This window comes from Melitaea cinxia, chromosome 19 (genome assembly GCF_905220565.1).
Source record: "Melitaea cinxia chromosome 19, ilMelCinx1.1, whole genome shotgun sequence".
Classification (NCBI taxonomy): domain Eukaryota; kingdom Metazoa; phylum Arthropoda; class Insecta; order Lepidoptera; family Nymphalidae; genus Melitaea; species Melitaea cinxia.
This window is the reverse complement of record NC_059412.1, coordinates 11,941,481-11,963,869: the sequence shown is the minus strand read 5'-3', so window position 1 is coordinate 11,963,869 and position 22,389 is coordinate 11,941,481. Positions and strand designations below refer to the sequence as shown.

General features: G+C 45.1%; 1 protein-coding gene across 1 annotated transcript in view; it reads left to right on the top strand.

Annotated features, from left to right (window-relative positions):
• LOC123662618 (myotubularin-related protein 5) overlaps positions 1 to 22,389 on the top strand; it is a 113,078-nt gene that overhangs the window by 87,788 nt on the left and 2,901 nt on the right. The window contains exons 10-37 of the mRNA XM_045597434.1: positions 1,391 to 1,582; positions 2,115 to 2,235; positions 2,672 to 2,796; positions 3,561 to 3,672; positions 4,101 to 4,285; positions 4,735 to 4,870; positions 5,030 to 5,151; positions 5,376 to 5,473; positions 5,913 to 6,072; positions 6,538 to 6,643; positions 7,448 to 7,582; positions 8,333 to 8,510; positions 9,502 to 9,641; positions 10,179 to 10,336; positions 11,149 to 11,303; positions 11,515 to 11,686; positions 12,471 to 12,602; positions 12,855 to 12,963; positions 13,598 to 13,749; positions 14,121 to 14,269; positions 14,491 to 14,692; positions 16,296 to 16,431; positions 16,696 to 16,878; positions 17,595 to 17,762; positions 19,449 to 19,595; positions 20,625 to 20,764; positions 21,257 to 21,404; positions 21,977 to 22,301. Of these exons, the coding sequence (XP_045453390.1) occupies positions 1,391 to 1,582; positions 2,115 to 2,235; positions 2,672 to 2,796; positions 3,561 to 3,672; positions 4,101 to 4,285; positions 4,735 to 4,870; positions 5,030 to 5,151; positions 5,376 to 5,473; positions 5,913 to 6,072; positions 6,538 to 6,643; positions 7,448 to 7,582; positions 8,333 to 8,510; positions 9,502 to 9,641; positions 10,179 to 10,336; positions 11,149 to 11,303; positions 11,515 to 11,686; positions 12,471 to 12,602; positions 12,855 to 12,963; positions 13,598 to 13,749; positions 14,121 to 14,269; positions 14,491 to 14,692; positions 16,296 to 16,431; positions 16,696 to 16,878; positions 17,595 to 17,762; positions 19,449 to 19,595; positions 20,625 to 20,764; positions 21,257 to 21,404; positions 21,977 to 22,301 (4,286 nt within the window). The remainder of the gene's footprint in view (positions 1 to 1,390; positions 1,583 to 2,114; positions 2,236 to 2,671; positions 2,797 to 3,560; positions 3,673 to 4,100; positions 4,286 to 4,734; positions 4,871 to 5,029; positions 5,152 to 5,375; positions 5,474 to 5,912; positions 6,073 to 6,537; positions 6,644 to 7,447; positions 7,583 to 8,332; positions 8,511 to 9,501; positions 9,642 to 10,178; positions 10,337 to 11,148; positions 11,304 to 11,514; positions 11,687 to 12,470; positions 12,603 to 12,854; positions 12,964 to 13,597; positions 13,750 to 14,120; positions 14,270 to 14,490; positions 14,693 to 16,295; positions 16,432 to 16,695; positions 16,879 to 17,594; positions 17,763 to 19,448; positions 19,596 to 20,624; positions 20,765 to 21,256; positions 21,405 to 21,976; positions 22,302 to 22,389) is intronic.

Sequence of the window (22,389 nt, the reverse complement as noted above, 5' to 3'; positions counted from 1 at the left end):
TCGCCTCTTACGACACCCACGGGAAGAGAGGGGGTGGCTATATTCTTTAATACCGTAGCCACACAGTACTGTAAGTAAAATATTAGACTATAATTAGATCGATAGGACAGACTTCTCCTTTTAAAATTATATAATTATAAATCGTGGCGGGTTTAACGAAATTTGAATAGGTGAAACCACGTGGAATGTCTAGTCTAGTCTTAAAGATGATAAATAAAATATAACTAATTGACAGGCAGGAAAAAATTATCGAACTTTTATTGTTTCAATTGTGTGCAGTAATAACAACTCCTGTACAGCTGTTACATTTAATTATCACTTTTATTATAAATAATGGTCGGTCAGTTTTCCGAGAATAATGATGCTTTTTTATCGCGAAACTCTCGCACTGATTGGGTAATTTATTAATGTTATTGATTGGAGTTTACTGTTTTATTTAATAGGTTAATGTGGCAATTATTGTTTACTAATTTGTACCCGCTGCTTCGCTCGCATTTAATTTTTTTTTTTAAATAAAAAGTATCCTGTTACTTTTAATACCTCCAAGAATATGTGAAGAATTTTTCATGACGATCGGTTAAGTAGTTTTCGCGTGAAAGCGTAACAAACTAACTTACATTCACATTTATAATGTTAGTAGGGATAGAGGGATATTTGAACTGAGGGGTGTAACGTTTGGACTCATTTTAAAATTAATCACACCAATACAAAGCAGCAATGTTGATTGATATACAAAATATTGCGATATTTATAATATATATAATACATGTGTTGGGGCCAGTGCCCTGTGCCGCAATGGTTAGGGAAATGAAGGCTGGTTAATAAAATGGACTGTACTTCAATCGTATCGTACATTATTGTAAATTACGAAAAAAGATATAAAACTATGGACGTCTTGGCGTCGCGAGTAAAAAACTATTAGTGATGACGGGTCGGCGTCGCGGATGATAATCGAATCCGTGTCGCCGCTGCGCTGGCGCCGCCGCCCGCACTGCCGCAGCAGACGGCGGCTTGCGCGCCGCACGTACGGCAACAACTTGTTTTTTTTGTTAAAGTACAATTAGTACTATGCATAGGACAGTTAATTTTTTTTCAATTGGTTATCTGTATATATAAGGGACTTATCTTTTTAGCTGATATGTGATTAAACCACCTTTACATGAGCTGTAGTTAACATACTCTACAAGAATGTCCTAGCTTTACTTGTCATATGCACGACCGTCTGGAGTGTTATGTAATAAATCGCCTTTAGGATAAGCGTAATGCATAATGTTAAACAAAAATCATGGGCAATTTATAGTCTGTGGATGTTTGTTTAAAATAAAACGCTACTCTATAAATATAAAAGGTATTTATTCATACTAAATAGTTACATCAATTATATTTTCAGACACTGCCTCACAATAATAAGGATCCACCCGGCACCCGTGCTAACATTCCACAAAGCTGGTTTTTTAGGCGCCAGGGGCCTATCCCAGTGTCCCTTTGCAGTCAGACTGCTCGATTCAATGTTCTTTAACGGTCTGGTCGCTGAACGAGGACCCCCCTGGAGACCGACGGATATTTGGGACGAATTAGTGCAGTATGTATACTTTTATCATTAATCTTTTACATGTCTGATGAGTTAGTTTAATTATTCAATGTACTACAGGTTGCGAAAAGTTAAGGTTTGACTGTTTGTTTATTGTTGTGACATAAGGGCACAAAGTAAGGTATGTTTTCATTGGGAACGAGAATGGTTAAAATTGTATAGGAAAAAATCTTCACTTACCGTGTTAACATTTTGTATTTAAATAGGTCTTTATTTATAAGATTTAAAAGAGTCATTGGTAATAATATTCAACGACCAATAAATTCATATAAAATAATATAATATTTTAGATAAAACAAAGAATCCGTATTGAATAAGGGAAGAATTATGATATAATGATATAGGAAATAAAAAAAATGTATAATGAGATACGAAAAATGTGTAAATCCATATTCGATTTACTTATTTACCTTTGTATATTACTTACTCACTTATGGGGGTCTGATTTTTTTATAAACTCATATAATTTTATGGAATATTTATGACTGTTTAACTAAAATCAACATTTTTGTCTATATTTCAGAAACCTACCCGAACAACTCCGATTAGAATCTTTAAACCCAGAGTTGGAACTACAGCACTTACAGGATCTTGCTATGCAGCTACATCTCAATGAAAATCCTAATCCACAGGTATTTCAATATGTCGATTGGACCATAACTGAATCAGTCTAAAGCTATCTCACAGCTGGGCAAGAGGCATTGAAAATTTAAATATTGATTATAATTTCGGCTTCATAGAACAGTTATTTCATTCAAAAGATTTCAAGTCATATTTTTGAAGGACGGTATAGCGGGAAATATTTTGCTCAAAATCCAGAACAGCTCGACTGGGGACGCACCTCTACCTTACTGAAGATCAAAGCTAAATAGTAATGCTCTCGAGTGGTGTCGCGTTCCTGTGGGAATAAGGTAGCCAGAAGCCCTGGAGCGGGTCGCTAATAGGGTCGGCCGGTGTTCACAAGCTACAGTATCCGCGTACCGTCCGCTTGTCTGTTACGTTAGGATTAAAGTATGAGGAGCAGACGTGTGGTAACCAGTCGTGTGTGTGCAGGGCGTGTCGGCGGCGACGTACTCGCAGCGCGTGCTGCGGCCGCCGGAGGGCGCGTCGGCGCGCATCCACCAGCCGCCGCTGCCGCCGCTGGACGCGCCGCGCGTCGCCGCCGTCATCCAGGACGTCGCCGCGAGGAACGCCGCCAACACCCGGTGCGCACCGCTCTATCCGTCTGCCGCACTCCCCGAGCTCCCCGCGGGGGATTGTAGGGGCTGGGGGATTTGTTTTTAAATACCGCATTTTTAAATGTCGCAGTATATTTATAACAATATTATTTACATCCACCAAAATATTCATTGTTTTGAAATAAATAGTAATAATCGCATTGTAAACACGAGAAAGAATAACAAAATTGTAACTCCAAGTTTCCGACTGCGAAAAGTGAACGTTTCCTTTCTGGATCAAGGTATTCGCATGTATAATAAAATACCACAAACGATTTTGGAATTGTCTCAACATAAATTTAAAGTTTTTATTAAAAAAATAATAATAGATAAAGCTTATTACTCGGTGCAGGATTACATAGTTGATAAAGATGTGTGGACTTAGTGACGCTGTATTTCATGCAACATGTTTCTAATTTTGTACTAAAACACAGTTTATATATTATTTTCAAAAGAGTAACTGCGAAGTTTCTTGCTGATTCTTCTCTGCAGAATCTACATTCCGAATCGGTGGTAGCTTCACTTTTACAAAAATAATAATTTATTTTTAAAGTTTTGATGTGTAAAATGACGATTCGAAAGTGCTCTTGGAGCCTATTTGAATAAAGTTATTTTTGATTTTGATTTTGAATAACAAATTATAAAGCATCACACATGAAGTCAAATTAAATAAAAATATTTACTTATCTATGGATAAAAGTTTCTCTGAGAGTTGATTATTAATGTGTTACTATGCTCATTTTTTGTAATAGATTATCTGCAATGCGGTTACCAGCGCCCAGGATCATCCCGCCTGGGGCTCCTCCCACCGGTGCCGCAGAACACACGCAGTTAATAGTCACTAATTCTGCTAGACGACTTGAGGTAAGCTTACTTTAAGTTCCATCAATCCATCACCTGATTGGTGACCGTTTGGACAAATTATGATGGTCAGCAGGAACTGCTGTAAATAAAAAGTGGCGACCGAACGAACAGAGTTGTGGGGTTGCCTCGGTTCCTTAAGGCATATTCATTTTGTTGCCCGCTTTTACAATTAGCATATTGTTAATATTATTGCCAATTGTTTGGATATATTTACCATTTTTCTCTAGAATGCTAGTACGGTAGCTGGATAGCTACCGTACTAGCATTCTAGAGCAAATTGGTAAAGCTAGGTAGGTTACTTGTCAGTATGTCCTCCAACAATCGATCGTCATGGGCGGCTACGTATGTGATAGCCTACATTCTCTATGATTTACTATAGAGGGAGCTCAGTGCCTCTTCGTCGTAGTAACTGTGTCCGGTGTCCTTAGGTGCTGCGCTCCTGCATAGCCGCGACGTTCGAGTGCCGCTACGCCGACGCGCGCAAGTCGCTCCCCGGCGTGGTGCGCGCGCTGCGGGCGGCGGGCGCGCGCGCGGCGCTGGTGCGCGACCTGGCGGCGCGCCTGCCCGCCAACAAGCACCTGCTGCAGCACCACCAGTTCGAGCTCGTCGTGCGGTGCGTGTCACTGCTGCAGCTCGCCTAGCCACCCTCCAGCCCGCTTGCAACTACCAATTATAATACTGTTTTCAAGCAGTGTTGTGTTCCTGTTGGTGAGTAAGGTGACCAGAGCTCCTGGGGGGGTTGGGGATTGGGTCGGCAACGCGTTTGCGATGCTTCTGGTATTGCAGGCGTCTATAAGCTACGGTAATCTCTTACCATCAGGTGAGCCGTACGCTTGTTTGCCGTTCTAGTGATATGTCACTAGGTCGGCATTTTTTTTATGAAAAAAAAAATCATTATGATACAATAAAATAGGAGCAAATTTGGTGAAGTCGTTAAGAGACCACTGTGATACAATCTCGAGAGGAAATACCGCTGCTCTGATTCTTTCACTACTCGACGTATACTACGACATTAATCTTAGAATTTTAATGAATATTTCTTTATTTACATCTGTCTCCCAGGCTCATGAACTGCACCCTTCAGTCCACGACCGCGCTGGACGAACACTCCATAGCAGCCGCTATACTGCCGCTAGCCACCGCCTACTGCCGAAAGCTGTGCACGGGTGTCATTCAGTACGCCTACATGTGTATACAGGTCTGTTATTAGAAACACTTTTTGTAAATTTATTGCTTTAGTAAAATTTATATGCATACAAAAATACCAGAAATGGTTTAATCATTTTAAGAGTTGATTACTCTGATTACTAAGTCCAAAATAATGGATTTTTCTAAATTGGATGTGTAATGCGAGCAGGAGCACCAGGTGTGGACGAGCCAGCAGTTCTGGGAGGCGGCCTTCTATCAGGACGTACAGCGAGATATCAAAGCGCTGTACCTGCCCAGCCCTACACACCACCACCGCGTGCCCAGTCCCAGGTATTTATCACCATAAAATGCTGGACGTGGGCCCCTTTTTCCATGTAGGGGAAGTACAAAATGGACATTTAAACTTAAATAATTTTTAGATCTTTTTACAAGAATGAAAGCTACAAAAAATTAACCTTAAATTTTGTAAATAACAATTAATTTACGATATTAAATAACGGGATTTATTTCGTTGTCTATGTAATAGTTAAAGTAAATTGTTAATCTTGCTTAAGGGAGGATGACGAGTACATATCGTTACTGAAAGCACAAGAGCCGAGCGCGCTGGAGATCGCTGCGGAACAGATGCGTCTGTGGTCCAGTTTGCCGGCTGGTAATTTGTTCACAATTTATACACAGAAACATTAAAGATCTTAACAGTTTTCAACAAAGGTAGGGTAGAGCGGAAAGCATGCTGCTCATATTCAGGAAGCCAGTTCCTCAACCTTACTGAAGATCATCGCTAATAATATAGCACTTATTAAATTTCTTTGTCTAAGAGTAAACCATTTTAATAATAATAATTTACTCTTTATTGTACACATAAAAAAAGTTTACAATTTATTAAACTATTCAAGAAAAGAAATGTACAACAGGCGGTCTTATCGCTAAACAGCGATCTCTTCCAGACAACCAGCTTGGAGGAGATAATGTGAAACAAGCGGAAAGGGTGTACAGACTTAAAATAAAATAAAACAAGACAACATTTTCATTTAATTCTTCAGTTTTTCAAATATTCTCAATGGTATATTGATGTGAACATTGTTGTACAGAGAAACAGCGTGAGTTGACCGCGAGTGAAGAGTCAACGCTGTACAGTCAGGCCATCCACTACGCCAACCGCATGGTGTACCTGCTTCTGCCGCTAGAGGGCGCCGGCCGGCGAGCTGAGGCGAGGGACGATGATCGCATCAGCAACAGCATCACCAACAGGTAACGGTATCTCAGGTTTGTCGGTGTTAGGAGTTAGTGTGTTATAAAGGCTGCAGAGCTTCTTGCCGAAGCTTCTCTGTAGAATCTACAAACTAAAAACGAATACAATTTTTTTAACGACGATTCAAAAGTGCTTTTAAAAACTACATGAATAATGTAATTTTTGATTTTTGTGACACTTGATCATAATCCAAATGAAAATCTTTTATTGGTCGCAACGATTTCATACATAGAGAACTTGGTTAGTTCGTAGCAATTTACCAAGTAACTTTACAAAAATAAAGTTAGGTCCAATGTGGGTTAACGTGACTAAAACATACAATTAATCGACACGACTTTTTTTTGGTATCACAGGGGAACCCATTTACGGGTGATATCCAGGACGCCATAGCTGCTAGTCTAGCGTTTTCCTAGCCAAAAGCTTTGTAGTTAACAAAAGTCTCATCTTTATTCTCTATGTTTTAGCGTCGCAGAGTCAGACAGTGCGGACGCAGAGTCTGGTTTCGAAGAGGCAGATCCGGGGGAAGCTGGCAATAATGTGATAAAAATGGTCTCAAGATTTGTTGATAAGGTATTTAATTGTATATCCTTATGTCATTAGAATAAAAATGTTTCTGTAATTATCAGTGTTTCATGATTTTCCAATCGTGATCGTAGTTTTTGGGACAATGCGACCAAAATGTCTTTATAATCTTTATAATCCCAACTCACGTTATTTATTGACTATTTAATTTTTGTTTTACCAAAATTGAACAGGACAAATGGATCTACCACGAGTTTTTCATGCTACGTGACTAATGATTAATTATACTAACAAAGGCACAGCAATTCATTTCTTCAGAAGATAACATAAACTAGTGTCTGAACATGTCATATTTTCTGACCAGGTCGTTTGCGCAGTTTGTTGCTTTGGTTGTTTGCTGCTTTCTGCTTCGTGAGTCGCGGGTTCGATTCCCGCCCGAGACTGGGTGTATAATTTGTATTTATTTGTGTATGTAGTATTTCATAGGTATATCAGTCGGCTGTTACCTATAACATAAGCATTAAGTTGCTTAACTTAGAAACACTCTTGTGTGTGTATGTTATAAGATATAAAATTGTGTACCAAAAACAGTATTTCATTTCTTTCATAATAATAATAATCTTTATTGCCATGAAAATTATACAATGTAATTATTTCTAACGGCATCTGAACTAAACACAGCTTGTATCACAGATGCCAGTCATTTCTTTAGAAGAAAGCAACTTTTAACATTGAACATCTGAATAGTATGTTCCATGACTAGGGACCAATTATCAACCAAGGAATAGCATTTCATTTTATTAGAAGATGACCAAGCCTCTAAGATTGATCAGTGTTGTATTTGTTGCGCAGGTGTGTACGGAGGGCGGCGTGTCGGCGGAGCACGTGCGCTGCCTGCACCAGATGGTGCCGGGCGTGGTGCACATGCACCTCGAGGCGCTGGACGCCGTCGCGCGGGAGAGCCGCCGCCTGCCGCCCGTGCACAAGGTGACTCCTCGCCCCACCACACACCAGCCATGTGCCACGTGCCGGCGGAGCACGTGCGCTGCCTGCACCAGATGGTGCCGGGCGTGGTGCACATGCACCTCGAGGCGCTGGACGCCGTCGCGCGGGAGAGCCGCCGCCTGCCGCCCGTGCACAAGGTGACTCCTCGCCCCACCACACACCAGCCATGTGCCACGTGTCGGCGGAGCACGTGCGCTGCCTGCACCAGATGGTGCCGGGCGTGGTGCACATGCGCCTCGAGAGCCGGCGGAGTACTTTTATTAATTAATTTACCAATGTTGTTTTTTTATACACCTAGATCGGGACCGAACGTGCGGCTCACACAAGTTGATTTCAAGCGATTACCGCTTACTACGTACTGTATATTTATTTACGTTTGCAACTCCACAAATATCGCATCCCACCCTGCCACCAACTCCAGGGGCTCTGGTCACCTCACTCGCATCCACAGGAACACGTGACTATTCGAGAGCGGTACCGTGTAGCCATGATCTCGTGTAAGGTGTGAGAAGGCTAGGCCGAAGACGGGCAGTAGCGTTTTCGGTACGACAAAGCCAATACTGCGGTCACCAACCCGCCTGCCCAGCGTGGTGACTATGGGCAACACACATGAGTTCACGTTATTTTTGGCGTAAACTTGTGGAGGCCTATATCCAGCAGTGGACTGTATAGGCTGTAATGATGATGATGAGGCTAGCCCTCGCGCGGAAGTGAAGTGCTCGTGTGCCGCAGCCGCGGCTGGCGTGGCCGGCGCTGGTGGGCGGCGAGGCGGGCGCGGCGCCGGCGCTGCGCGCGCTGCTGCTGGCGGACGGGCGCGGCGCCGCGCTGCCGCAGCTGCTGCCGGCCGAGGGCGCGCTGTTCCTCACCAACTACCGCCTGCTGTTCAAGGGCGTGCCGCTCGACCCCTACGGTGAGCTCTCCACGTGTTCACGATGACGACCCGGACCGACAGCTCGCCGTACCGTCCGAGGCACGGTGGGGAGACCGGCAAGGACAGACATCCAAACCGGAGACACATTTTTGTACGAACCCACAAACCATCGGTGTTTTAGGTGTCTACTCATTACATAGTTATGAAACAAAGTCGCTTCCCGCTGTCTGTATGCTTAGATCTTTAAAACTACGCAACGGATTTTGATGCGGTTTTGAGGAAGGGATATATGTATGGAAGGTTTTCTTTAAATAAACTAATTGTGTTTCTCTGAAAATAAAGTTTTTACTTCGTCAAATTTTAATTTACATTGTAAGAAAAATCACTTAAATCTATAGATACTCTGACATGAAAATAAAGAAACGACAATTTATGTTTATTATTTCTAACTCTTACTTTATTAATTATACTTTATTATTATTATCCGTCTTCATCAGCCACCATATTTTTTATAGTTTTATTATTTTTGCATGTCATCTGACAATGACACTTCAAAATGCTAAATTTAAATATTTAAAGAGAGGATACTCTTTATATATATAATACATACATAATATAGTAGAGGGACACTGAAAGTTTTTGCAAACATGTGAAGGCGAGAGGAGAGGCGGGTCGCTAGTTTTATAATAAAATAATGTCGAATACAGTATATTTAGTATAACAAGTGACGTACCGCAGGTTCAATTCAACGGTTAATTTTACTGTCGGCTGGAATTTAATTTAAATGGTGGCAACCGATTATTCTTTTTTTCTCAATCGACGTGTGTGACTGTCGAAACAAATTCCGCATGGCTGAAATTATGTTTCGTAAGGTGACACAGGTATAACAGGCTAAATCTTTATACTTAAAATATCGGATACAAGTGTTGTAAAATATTAATTATGATATTGAAGTGCAGTGCAATACAAGTAGGTCGTTATAGTTGACATTTCTACATGTCACAAACTAATAAGAGATGAATGCACACAGCATGCGAGGCCACAGTGGTGCGCTCGTTCCCGCTGAGCGCACTGACGCGTGAGAAGGGCGTCCGCGCTGCGCACGCGCAGTTCGAGCACACGCTACACGACGGGCTGCAGCTGCGCGCCGCTACCTTCCAGCTGATTAAGGTTTGACTCGTGTGTTATCACTGCTGGAACTCATATAAAAAGTAGCATTAGTTAAACTAAATTTTAGCTTTTAATATTTGTATGTATAGTAAAAATGTATTTAATTTATTTTAATGTGTATAGTTAATCAGCAGTGAGATGAACTAAAAGTATCAAGATAACTTCGTCATTAGTACGATGTCAGATGCTTTAACGTCTCTGAAGAAAGGGTCTGCCGGTTTTAGACTTCTTGAAATGAAACAACTGTGACGATGTTGTTAAACAAATAGTAATAAATAATGTTAGCGCGATTTAATTTCGTATAATGACATCTATGTAAAAAAATTAAGACCTGAAATATTATCATCTGACTTTAACATCAAAAAAAAAAAAAAACAGAAAATAAGAAGTAAAATCGTAAATAACTCGAATTTGTCATAAAAACTTAAAAATTAAATCGTATATAATTCGAAATTTGCTAGCCTCCACGACTATAAATCAACGTCATATATTTATTTAGTATACGTTTGCTAACCAACGAACTGCCTCGGCCCCCAGGTGGCCCTGGACGAGGAGGTGAGCAGCGAGCAGGCGGAGGCGTTCCGCAAGGCCGTGGCGCGTCTGCGGCACCCGCAGCACCCGCTCATGCACTTCGCGCTGGCGCCGCGCGCGCCGCCGCCCGCCGACCTGGCGCCGCCCAAGCACCACACGCTCAAGTGAGGCGCCCCGCCCGCCCGACCCCCTCCCCTGCCCCGCAGCACCCGCTCATGCACTTCGCGCTGGCGCCGCGCGCGCCGCCGCCCGCCGACCTGGCGCCGCCCAAGCACCACACGCTCAAGTGAGGCGCCCCCGCCCGCCCGACCCCCTCCCCTGCCCCGCAGCACCCGCTCATGCACTTCGCGCTGGCGCCGCGCGCGCCGCCGCCCGCCGACCTGGCGCCGCCCAAGCACCACACGCTCAAGTGAGGCGCCCCCGCCCGCCCGACCCCCTCCCCTGCCCCGCAGCACCCGCTCATGCACTTCGCGCTGGCGCCGCGCGCGCCGCCGCCCGCCGACCTGGCGCCGCCCAAGCACCACACGCTCAAGTGAGGCGCCCCCGCCCGCCCGACCCCCTCCCCTGCCCCGCAGCACCCGCTCATGCACTTCGCGCTGGCGCCGCGCGCGCCGCCGCCCGCCGACCTGGCGCCGCCCAAGCACCACACGCTCAAGTGAGGCGCCCCCGCCCGCCCGACCCCCTCCCCTGCCCCGCAGCACCCGCTCGAACTTGGGGAGGCCTATGCCCTGCAGTGGACTGCGATAGGCTGAAGTGATGATTGACGCGTGCAATACCAGAAACATCGCAAACTCATTGCCCACCCTTTCTATGGCCCTGGCCCGGGAGTTAGTCGCAACAGAAACTGTGACTCTGTAAAGTTGAGATATTCTCCCGACGGGTTGCTCCAAATTTTTTTCCAGCTGTGCGCCAATGAAATAATATTATTAAAATTGTGTACATTGTATTACATAGCCGTAATTATTGTGTTTCATAGAGGTTTTGCCAAAAAGACCCTATTGAAGACAGCTCGACGGGCAGGCTTGAAGCCGAAACCCTCAAAGAGACAGAAGTACGTCCTGCCATCTTCAGATGCGCGTTCCCTCACCTCGCCTCCTCTGATGTCCTCGTTATCGGCTGATACACTGTCATGTAAGTAGCCTATACTTCTTTATATTTTACTATCAAACCCCTGAAAAATATAATCATTTCTTATTGCTTTGTAAGTGCATATGGTTGATTTAGTCAGCAGGCTTAAAATTTTAGAAGTAGTGTTATTACTCTACAAAGTCGTTTTATCGTATAACCGCTGAGTTAGAGTAAGGAACTGTAACGAACTGCAACACGTAATATATTTTGGCAGTGGAAGAGCTGGAGCTGGGCGGGGGCCCGCCGGAGGGCGCGGAGGGCGCCCACGCGCGCTCGCTGGAGCGCGTGCGCGAGCGCGTGTACGCGCGCGACTGGGCGCGCCTGGGGCTCGCCGCGCCGCCCTTCCGGCTGTCGCACGCCAACGCGCTCTACACGCTGTGTCGCAGGTGAGCGGGCCGCCTAACGTATTCTAGCGTACGGGCTCGACAGTGGATCATGCGAAGCTCAAAAGATCCTCGCGTAACAATGAGGGGGACGGCTGGACTATATTTTTGTTTGCCTCGAAATTTGTATCATAATGCCTAGTTTTTTTAATTTAAGCAGTTTATACCTGTATTATATATATATATATATATATATATATATATATATATATATATATATATAAAGTACACGTGAATTTTGGGTATGGGGGGAGAAGTAGCCTAAAACCTGACCACATATCCCGAAGGGGCTAAGCGGTTAAAAGGTTGCTTAAAAACATCACGATTAATGGACGACCTCTTTGGTAAAAGGCAATACAGTATAAATATCGAAATCTGACAAAATGCAGTTTAAAGTTTGAGATTTGTTTGAAATAAATATGTGATTTTTAAATGATAATGAAGGCTTAATAAAATATTTTTTTATATATTCTACAATTGTAATTATAAAAGAAATGTAGTAGTGTCAAATTTTACAAATGCTGTGAAAATCGGTTACGGCCTTTTTTCTTTAGCACTCCAGTAATTTCCTTTAGTGAATACAAGGTGAAAAACTTCTACAAATTGTGCAAGATGACATACGAGTAGGTTTGAATTTACAGAGAAATTTTAGAATTCCTAGACGCGTTAGTAAATTGTACCGTTACAGTACGTTTTAGTATGTATGCGGTGTATATTGTATGAGATAGTTCAGTAAACTACATTTCAAATTTTAAGTTGACACTAATTAGTTATGTTTTGATTATAGCTACCCGGCGGTAATAGCGGTGCCAGAAAGCGTATCGGACGAATCCCTGAGGCGGACGGCGAGATGCTACCGACAGGGCCGCGTGCCCGTGCTCACGTGGCGCCACCCCCGCACCAGGGCGCTGCTGGCCAGGTACCACCACACATCATCACCATTCGCACACCACCGCTCACTCACTATCACTCACACACCACTATTCGCATACGCTGCTACCGACAGGTCCTCGTGCCCATGATCACATGGTGCCACCCCCAACCAGGGCACTGCTGATCAGGTGCCACCATATACCATCACTCACTCACCACCACTCATTCACACATTTTAATTGTTATTTTCATCTATAACTTTTCTATTTCTTAAAAAAAAAAATATTTTGTTCTTTAGATCAGCCGCGTCTCATCACAAAGGCGTGATGGGAATGCTTAAATCGTCCAGTCACCAAACACCCGTAACGACGCAGAGTGGAACTGAAACTACCTCCAGTATAGAACAAGTAAGTTTGGCAGTAAAAAAAAAAAAAAACTACTGACATTTAAAACACGTTCTTAAAAGGAATGTTCCAAAATTTTCATCATTTCACCTTTTACTACTTATAATATTTGAAGATCTTTTGTTTAAAACACAAACGAAGAAACAAAATTAAAAAATATTTCAAAAGTACTTACCGCCCTTTTTCCTTAAATGGTTTTCGTACTTAACGAAAACGTACCTTCGTTTCGATTAAGCCTGTAACATCCCGCTGCTGGGTATAGGCCTCTTTCTCCATGTAGGAGAAGGATAGGAGCTTAATCCACCACGCTAATTCATTGCGAGTCGGCGGATATGTTCCTCTGAAGCACGGTGAGGAGATCCACAAGGACAGACGTTCAAACCGCAAAGAAATATTTTTACGAATATAAATATTCAGCCCGAGCGGTACTCGTGCCTGAAAACCGTCGGTGTTTTAGATGATTACATTACACTACACCAGAGCGGTTGACCTTACATTACACTAAAAATATCGGCTATATATGATGGAAAGAGATGGGGCGAGGAGAAAATATCAGTAATAAAAAGAAAAAAAATAATAGAAATACCGATTCTAGAACAATCTCATTAAATCGGTTTGTTTGACATGGTCCGTGCAGGAGAGGTACCTGTCGGCGCTGGTGTCGCTGACGCCGGCGCGGCGCGGCTCGTTGGACGACTCCAGCCTCAGCCTGGACTCGCTGCTGCTGTGCTGCGACGACACGCCGCACAACCACACGCCGCTGCTCAGCAAGGCAGCCGGCACGCTGGGGTGGGTACTCGCGCGCCCAACCTAGGTTAACACTGCCACACGTGTGCGTACACGTGCACGTGGCGTGCGTGCGTGCGTGCGTGCGTGCGTACGTGCGTGCGTGCGTGCGTGCGTGCGTACGTGCGTACGTGCGTGCGTGCGTGCGTTATGTGCGTGTTGTGTGTTATACTCTTTGTGTGTGTCTCAAGCTCAATCCATGTTTATCATGTCAATTACTTTTGCTAAATAATAAAAAAAACGTGTCAATCCCACTTCCGATTTGCGCGTCCTTGACACTGATTACATATTTGATATTGGACTATTTATAACCGAAACGAATAGTTTTTTATTTTGACAATAATCGAGTTTATTTGTGCGGCATATTTCGACAGGGTGCTGGGGCGTGGCAGCGGCGGCAAGGGCGCGGGCGGCGCGGTGCGGCACTTCGGGCGCTGGGGCTCGCTGAAGGACCGGCGCCAGCCCGGCCTCATGGACGGGGGCCCGCCGCGCGCGCGCCTGTCGGCCGTCGACCTGGACTGCGGTAACCGCCGTTACATAACTATTAAGTAAAGATATCGGGTTTTATCTAGTATTGTGGCAGGGCAGCCCGGACGCCGGTACTGGGTTTGTTACACTGCGGCCGTAGTGTTTGACATTTTTTTTGTAACAAACCATTACAATTAGATCGAGATCACTCTCTCTTTTATAAAAAATTTCCTTTGAGCTCACGTACTAAAGTATATTTGTCGTCGACGCCGGCAGTTTCCGGCGAGGGCGGGCCGCGGCGCGCGGCGCTGTACGTGCTGGCGGAGAAGGGCGCGGGCGGCGGCGCGGCGGGGGTGGAGCCCGTGCCGCTGGACTACCCCGACGCGCGCGCCACCAAGCACGCCTTCAAGAAGCTGCTGCGCGCCGCCGCGCCCTCCGCGCCCGCCGCGCCCGGCGCCCCCGAGCCCGGCTTCCTCAGGTACTGTCCCGACGCGTCACACGTCACACGTCACACGTCACACGTTACAAACGTGCCGCTGGACTACCCCGACACGTACGTCCTAGTGTCACATGCATGCGTTGCATGTAACAACACATTACTCATCCAAAATAATCCGTCACACTTTACATCTGACAAGCATAGATCAAGTAAAAAAAGGTAGATAACGCACCTAGAACAGAAAACTGAAGCCACTTTTTTAAAGATGTGTGAGTGAGTGAAGTGTTGACACCTTTTAAAAAAAGTCCCTAAAATTTTTATTAAACAATTAATTTAATATAGGTAAAATGGGTATGTGAAAATAAAAACCTGTTTATAGTTTTAAATAAATTTACTAAAAATAAAACAAAAAATCGGTAGAATAATAAAAAAATATATTCGTAAGATAATCGTATGAATGGACACTTCCTATCCCCTCTGTTTATCTCTTTTCAGTTTGCAGTCGGTTTTTTTTAACTATTTTTCTTAAACCTAGAATCCTTTATGTTGTATAAGTTTTTTAAATTTTTGTCGCTTAGAACTCAGAGTCATCGTCATTGTTTGCATTTTACTAATATGATGTAGTCTTATGTATAAATATTTTTCAATCACTAATCGTATTAAATTGACTTTATGCGCATGGCCAGCATAATCGTGGTCATTTTCTCAGTCTTACAGCCGCTACCCATTCACCTCTTATTAAAATATTCGTTGGAAACCTAAAACCATGAAATTTGATAGTAAATTATGGGTACCTAGTTTACTCAAAAATTGTAAAAAGTTAAAACATAAAACAAACGAGTTAATAATTCATAAATATATTTTGATTTTTTTATTTTCAATTTATGTAACATAAAATAACACGAGAAAAAAAAACAATAACTATGTCTACTTTTTACTTAATTATTTTTCTGATTGCGTACAATTTACTTACCCACATTTTGGGGTATTGAAAAAAAGAACTACTGGCAACACTCCCGTGGTACGTCATTTCGTGACATTGAAATTATAAGTTCCGAATAACCTCAATATTATTTTGAAATAACAATAAATTTAAAGTTTTATATGTACTTACGTGTGAAACGATATTCCTTCAGATTTTTTGTTTACTTTGGTATTGTTTTTGCACCATTTAATCACACAAGACGGCATTTTATAAGCAAAGTTACTGTATGAAGCCTCGTGACATACTAACGAAAATGAGCGTAGTTTGATGCATATGTGTGCGTGAGCGCGTGTATTTACTTAAAGGAGCAGAGTTTTGTGGCTTCACTAAGAACAAAGGCCGCGCATTATCTACTTTTTTTTACTATATCTATGCTGACAAGTCACGTTTTCGCAACACGCGTTTACGTCACACATTCTGCATCATATATTACGCACCACTCGTCACATGTTACGCGAAACATGAACATTATATTATTCGTTGATAAACTTCACGTTTGCGGATGACTTCAAATATATTTAAATTTTTTGATATCAAAGCAAAATATGATTCTGTGTGAGAATTAATCTACATTTAATATTCGAAAAATTTTTAATGAAAATATAAGAAAATAGAATCAAAATATAATATAAAAACATTTTAAAAAATTCGTATCAGTTTGGTGGAAGAGTCCGGTTGGCTGTGGCAGCTGAGGCAGTTGTTTCAACTTTCCGGCGCGGTGGTCGACCTGTTAGACGTACAGGGATCTTCCGTACTGCTGTCGTTGGAGGACGGCTGGGATGTTACTGCACAGGTATTTGACTGTCAATTAAAATAATAATCTGAAGGATACGTGTGAAATAAGTCAGTGTTTTTTCAAATACAACTGATTTAATTGTAATTTACAAATTATCAAGTACTACCATAACGCTTATAATTTAGGAATTAATAGAAACTTTGGAAACCAAAAAAGTGAAAGGATGCATGATAGGAAACAAAATTAATTTCTGCTTGAACATCATATACTTCTAGTAGGTTGGATTATTATGGATAAAAAAACACATAGGTATTTTTGCAGATATCGTCGCTAGCGCAGATCTGCCTCGACCCGTACTACCGAACGTTGGAGGGGTTCCGCATCCTGGTAGAAAAGGAGTGGCTGGCCTTGGGGCACAAGTTCCAGCAGCGTTCTAACCTGGCTGCTACGCCGCAGCAGGGCTTCACACCTACTTTCCTCATGTTCCTCGACGCCGTGCATCAGGTAAGTGGGCAGGATTTATAAATAGGCCTACCATGACCTTTTTTTTTCTACCCAATCTTAGGTTACAGACAGTAGTCTGGACATTTCCGAAAATAGGTCCCAAAATAAATACTTTTGCCAAGTATGGTCTTTCATGTCCTGTTTTTTTTTTCTGGAGATTATTTGGAGTATGAATGAGTCTTTAGATTTTTTGGAGTCTCTGTGATCAAAATAATTATTTTTAAAGTATTATATTTTTGTGAGAACCAAAAAGTGAACTGATCCACTCAATAGTGACTGATCACTTCCGCTAAATAATCACTTATAGATTTATTATAAGCCACAAATGTGTCGTTGACTTGACGTGAAGGACTGCAAGAAATAAAAGGGTGAAAATTATGAGGAATTCGGATATGCTGTTTTCTGGATTCTGGTTTTCTGTTTGCTGTTAACTAACTATAAAATCTAAATTGTCTGTTCATATGCTCTGGTTTTGTCACTACACTACGCTACGCTCAGTCTGTAATATCCCAGTACTGGGTACAGGTCTCTATCCCCATGTAGGAGAAGGATTAGAGCGTAATCCACCACGCTGCTCCAATGCAGGTTGGCGGTGTTGTCATTGCTCTGGTTGAACACCAGAAAATTTAACTTTGTTTTATCGATTCGACGTTAAATTCTTTAACTATAAAATTAGGAAAGTGTATATATTTAAATATATTAATCTCATATTCTAGCTCCAGAAGCAGTTTCCGCTCGCATTCGAGTTCAACGACTACTACCTGCGCTTCGTGGCGTACCACTGCGTGTCGTGTCGCTTCCGGACCTTCCTGCTGGATAGCGAGGCGCAGCGGGCCGAGCTGGGCCTGGCGCCCGACGAGCGGCGCGCGGACGCCTCGAGGATGGTGAGCACGCGTGCAGGTGTGCAGGTGTACACACGTACTGGGAGCTGGGCCTGGCGCCCGACGAGCGCCGCGCGGACACCTCGAGGATGGTGAGCACGCGTGCAGGTGTGCAGGTGTACACACGTACTGGGAGCTGGGCCTGGCGCCCGACGAGCGCCGCGCGGACACCTCGAGGATGGTGAGCACGCGTGCAGGTGTGCAGGTGTACACACGTACTGGGAGCTGGGCCTGGCGCCCGACGAGCGCCGCGCGGACGCCTCGAGGATGGTGAGCACGCGTGCAGGTGTGCAGGTGTACACACGTACTGGGAGCTGGGCCTGGCGCCCGACGAGCGCCGCGCGGACGCTTCGAGGATGGTGAGCACGCGTGCAGGTGTGCAGGTGTACACACGTACTGGGAGCTGAGCCTGGTGCCCGACGAGCGCCGCGTGGACGCCTCGAGGATGGTGAGCACGCGTGCAGATGTGCAGGTGTACACACGTACTGGGAGCTGGGCCTGGTGCCCGACGAGCGCCGCGCGGACGCCTCGAGGATGGTGAGCACGCGTGCAGGTGTGCAGGTGTACACACGTACTGGGAGCTGGGCCTGGTGCCCGACGAGCGCCGCGCGGACGCCTCGAGGATGGTGAGCACGCGTGCAGGTGTGCAGGTGTACACACGTACTGGGAGCTGGGCCTGGCGCCCGACGAGCGCCGCGCGGACGCCTCGAGGATGGTGAGCACGCGTGCAGGTGTGCAGGTGTACACACGTACTGGGAGCTGGGCCTGGCGCCCGACGAGCGCCGCGCGGACGCCTCGAGGATGGTGAGCACGTGTGCAGGTGTGCAGGTGTACACACGTACTGGGAGCTGGGCCTGGCGCCCGACGAGCGCCGCGCGGACGCCTCGAGGATGGTGAGCACGTGTGCAGGTGTGCAGGTGTACACACGTACTGGGAGCTGGGCCTGGCGCCCGACGAGCGCCGCGCGGACGCCTCGAGGATGGTGAGCACGTGTGCAGGTGTGCAGGTGTACACACGTACTGGGAGCTGGGCCTGGCGCCCGACGAGCGCCGCGCGGACGCCTCGAGGATGGTGAGCACGCGTGCAGGTGTGCAGGTGTACACACGTACTGGGAGCTGGGCCTGGCGCCCGACGAGCGCCGCGCGGACGCCTCGAGGATGGTGAGCACGTGTGCAGGTGTGCAGGTGTACACACGTACTGGGAGCTGGGCCTGGCGCCCGACGAGCGCCGCGCGGACGCCTCGAGGATGGTGAGCACGTGTGCAGGTGTGCAGGTGTACACACGTACTGGGAGCTGGGCCTGGCGCCCGACGAGCGCCGCGCGGACGCCTCGAGGATGGTGATGCACATGTACATATAAATAAATAAATAAACGCTTCACACTCAACGGCACCGCTAGGATTATCTCCTGCGTCCGGGGGTCGGGGGTCTGACAACACACACAATATACAAGCACATACGCCCATATATGGCCAAAACAAATATCGCAATGAGCTCAAGGATCGAACACGCACCCGCCAGAGCAACAGTCAATGCTTATGAACTATAACCACTACATCAACGCGTCGTCAAATAGATAGATGTACTGATAGATACCTTCTTGGCTTTTCGATATTTACTTTTTTTATACGATAGGATGGCAAACATACGTATAGACCACCTATCTCAATGTTAACTTGACTACCCTCAGGGCGTGGAAACGGGCGGTACGGGGGTGGGTGGCGCTGAGGGTGAAGAGGCGCGCTCGGCGTTAGGGCTCTTTGAGTACGTGGAGCGTCTTCACCAGCGCTCGCCTCTGTTCTACAATCTACTCTACACGCCTGACCTCGACAACCCGGTAACAACCTTTACTTACAACCTTATTTTTATTTCGACGCAAGGTAATCTTCAAAAATAATCCCCGCTCGCCGGATATAACTGGTTATATGAGATTTTTCAAAGTTACTAGGGCTGCGATATCACTGGCGCATGCGTCCCTTTTTCCCGTGGTTCGTTTCACTCGAGTCTGCTTAAGCTCGTTTCAAGGTCAACTAGCCGAACTCAATGTGTTGTGATACCCAAGGTGAACGCTCCTAGGGCCACCTGTGTGTGATTGTGAATGTTTATATTGTTTATTGTAACTTTTTATTGCTGCGTTGCACCAGCGGTCGGCGACCTATGACCCAGTGCGTATAACTTGGTAATTATTCCATCACTCATAGAGATACGGTTCCCCAACCGATTGCCATAAATCGTTACTGTGTCAGACATGTGTTGCTAATGTGTTGCATTATCCGTCCGAATGCTTTCCATCTATGAAAATCTATAATTTAGAGAATTGTATAAATGTTTGAAAAATAAATAGGAATGATATTTAATAATTTTAGTATGTCATTACTGCTTAAATTCTTATGGATATTAGAGTAAGAGTAAAAATTTGTCAATTAAATTGGTTCGGAATTAATTTGGGAATGAAGAAGTTTTTTTTGTGCTGTTTCAAATAACTTTTGTCATATAGTCATATTGATTTTAGGCAAGTAAAACTTCTTTACGCCCGCTTGACACGGAGAGTAAGCTGGCGAATGCGTGACGAGAGGGGTACGAGAAGTGTGATCGGGTGAAGTGAACCGAAATTGAGAGGGACATAAGTAGATGGAGCTAAAGAAGTTTTACTTCAGTCGTGTGATCTAAAGCACACTCGTTTTTGATTTATTTAGTTATTCAAATTTGTTAGTTAGAATTTTACTAAATCTTCCGTATTAGTTTTTTCGTTTCAATCATTTATTTCGTACACCAGTCGCTTTTACTGGTTTGGTCGTGGTGGATCTAGTGGTAGAAGGGTAGTAGTCATGGAAGTGCGAGTCAGACGTTGCGCCGCTGCCGGCAGGTGCTGCGGCCGGTGAGCGCCGTGAGCAGCCTGGAGCTGTGGGAGTACTACGTGGGCGAGGAGCTGGCGCACGGCGCGCCCTACGAGCCCGAGCTGTGGCCCGACGAGCCGCCCGCGCCGCGCCGCCTCGTCGTGGCCGGGTGCGTTGCGGGTTCGACTCCTGGCTGCGTTCTTTCAAATGGGGGGGGGGGGGGGTCTGTACGTGTAATAGATCACGTTTCACGTGGACCACGATTTATAACACCTACGAAGAGTGTAGCAGTATAAGCACGGGTTAGATGTCCCTGGGGAAATTTATGTCAAAATTTTGATAACGAAAAAAAAAATTTTTTTTTAACTAGCGCGTTCAGATATGTGGTAACTTAGGAAAAGGTTCCTCTTAAGACGGTGATTTCGTTATCAAAATTTTGACATAAATTTCCCCAGGGGCATCTGACCCGTACTGCTACACTCTTTCCTCATTCGAAGGAACGTAGCTAGCATTCGGACAGCCTATATACAATAAATACATATCATTTTTGTATTCTAGTTGTTCGTATTGTTTTTATTTATTTATTTTTAGATAGGAGTAAATACTGTCAAGAAGAGTGATAAGTTCTAAAATACTAATAAGCGATAAAACTATTATACAGATACGATAGTATATCGCGCTGCATGCCGGACGCTTTCACCGGTCTACTGGAGAGGTTGAGGCAGCTGGAGCTGGAGTTAGGACATCTGCCGCAGAAGTGGCGAGTGCGATGGGAACAGCTGGAGTTGCCCAACACGTTGGAGTTACAGGTTTCATTATTATTATTATGAAAGCTTAAATTTTTGTGTCTACGTCTATTTAAAATTATACTGATATAGAGGTATAGTTGTTGGTACTGTTGCCAGCTAATTTTCAATCTAAGCGAAGAAACGAATTTTGGGTTTTTTTTTGAAGAGAGAAGTGAGCCACAAAGGCAACTAGGCGGTTGTATAGTGTTGTACAATACTTAGTTAGTTGCAGTTGATGCATAAACTGTTACTCGTACATGCTTTTCGTGATTTGTACTTTTTCTTTATCCAGAGCTGCTAAACCTTTGGTACTATATAGTTAGTATCATTGCTCATGATGAAATGGCCATCATTAAAACTATTAGTATTTGTAATTTTATGAAATTAGATAAAGACATTTTTAATTTTGTACTTTGTATCATAAACTATTTCTCTTCAACTCTATGGTCATTGGTGTGTGCAACTCATCATATGTAATTTTACTTAGTAAAGTTTTTCTATATATTGCTTTAAAGCAGTGTATTTTATTTAAAAAAAAAAAACCTTCTAAATACTTCCACTATATTCGAGCCTGCCTGCCTGTGTGCGTGCAGCGCGCCGCGTCCATGAGCAGCGGGCTGGTGCGCGTGTTGAGCCGCGCGGCGCACCGGCGCGCCACGCTGGACGTGCTGGCGCGCGCGCGCCAGTGGGGGCAGGGCGCGGGGGCGGGCGGCGCGCACCGCTGGGCGCCCGCGCCCGCCGCCGCGCCCGCGCGCTGCGACCACTGCGCCGAGCTGCTGTGGGGCCCGCTGGGCGAGGGCGCGCGCTGCGCCGACTGCGCCGCGCTGTGCCACGAGCGCTGCGCCGAGCTGCTGGCGGCGCCCTGCGCGCGCCCGCCGCCGCCGCCGCCCGACCGCGAGCGCGGCGCGCCCCTGGGTAGCTCGCTCTATACCACTTTTATGTCATTAGGTCGGCAAACAAGCTTACGGCTCACCTGATGGTAGGCGATTACCGTAGCTTATAGACG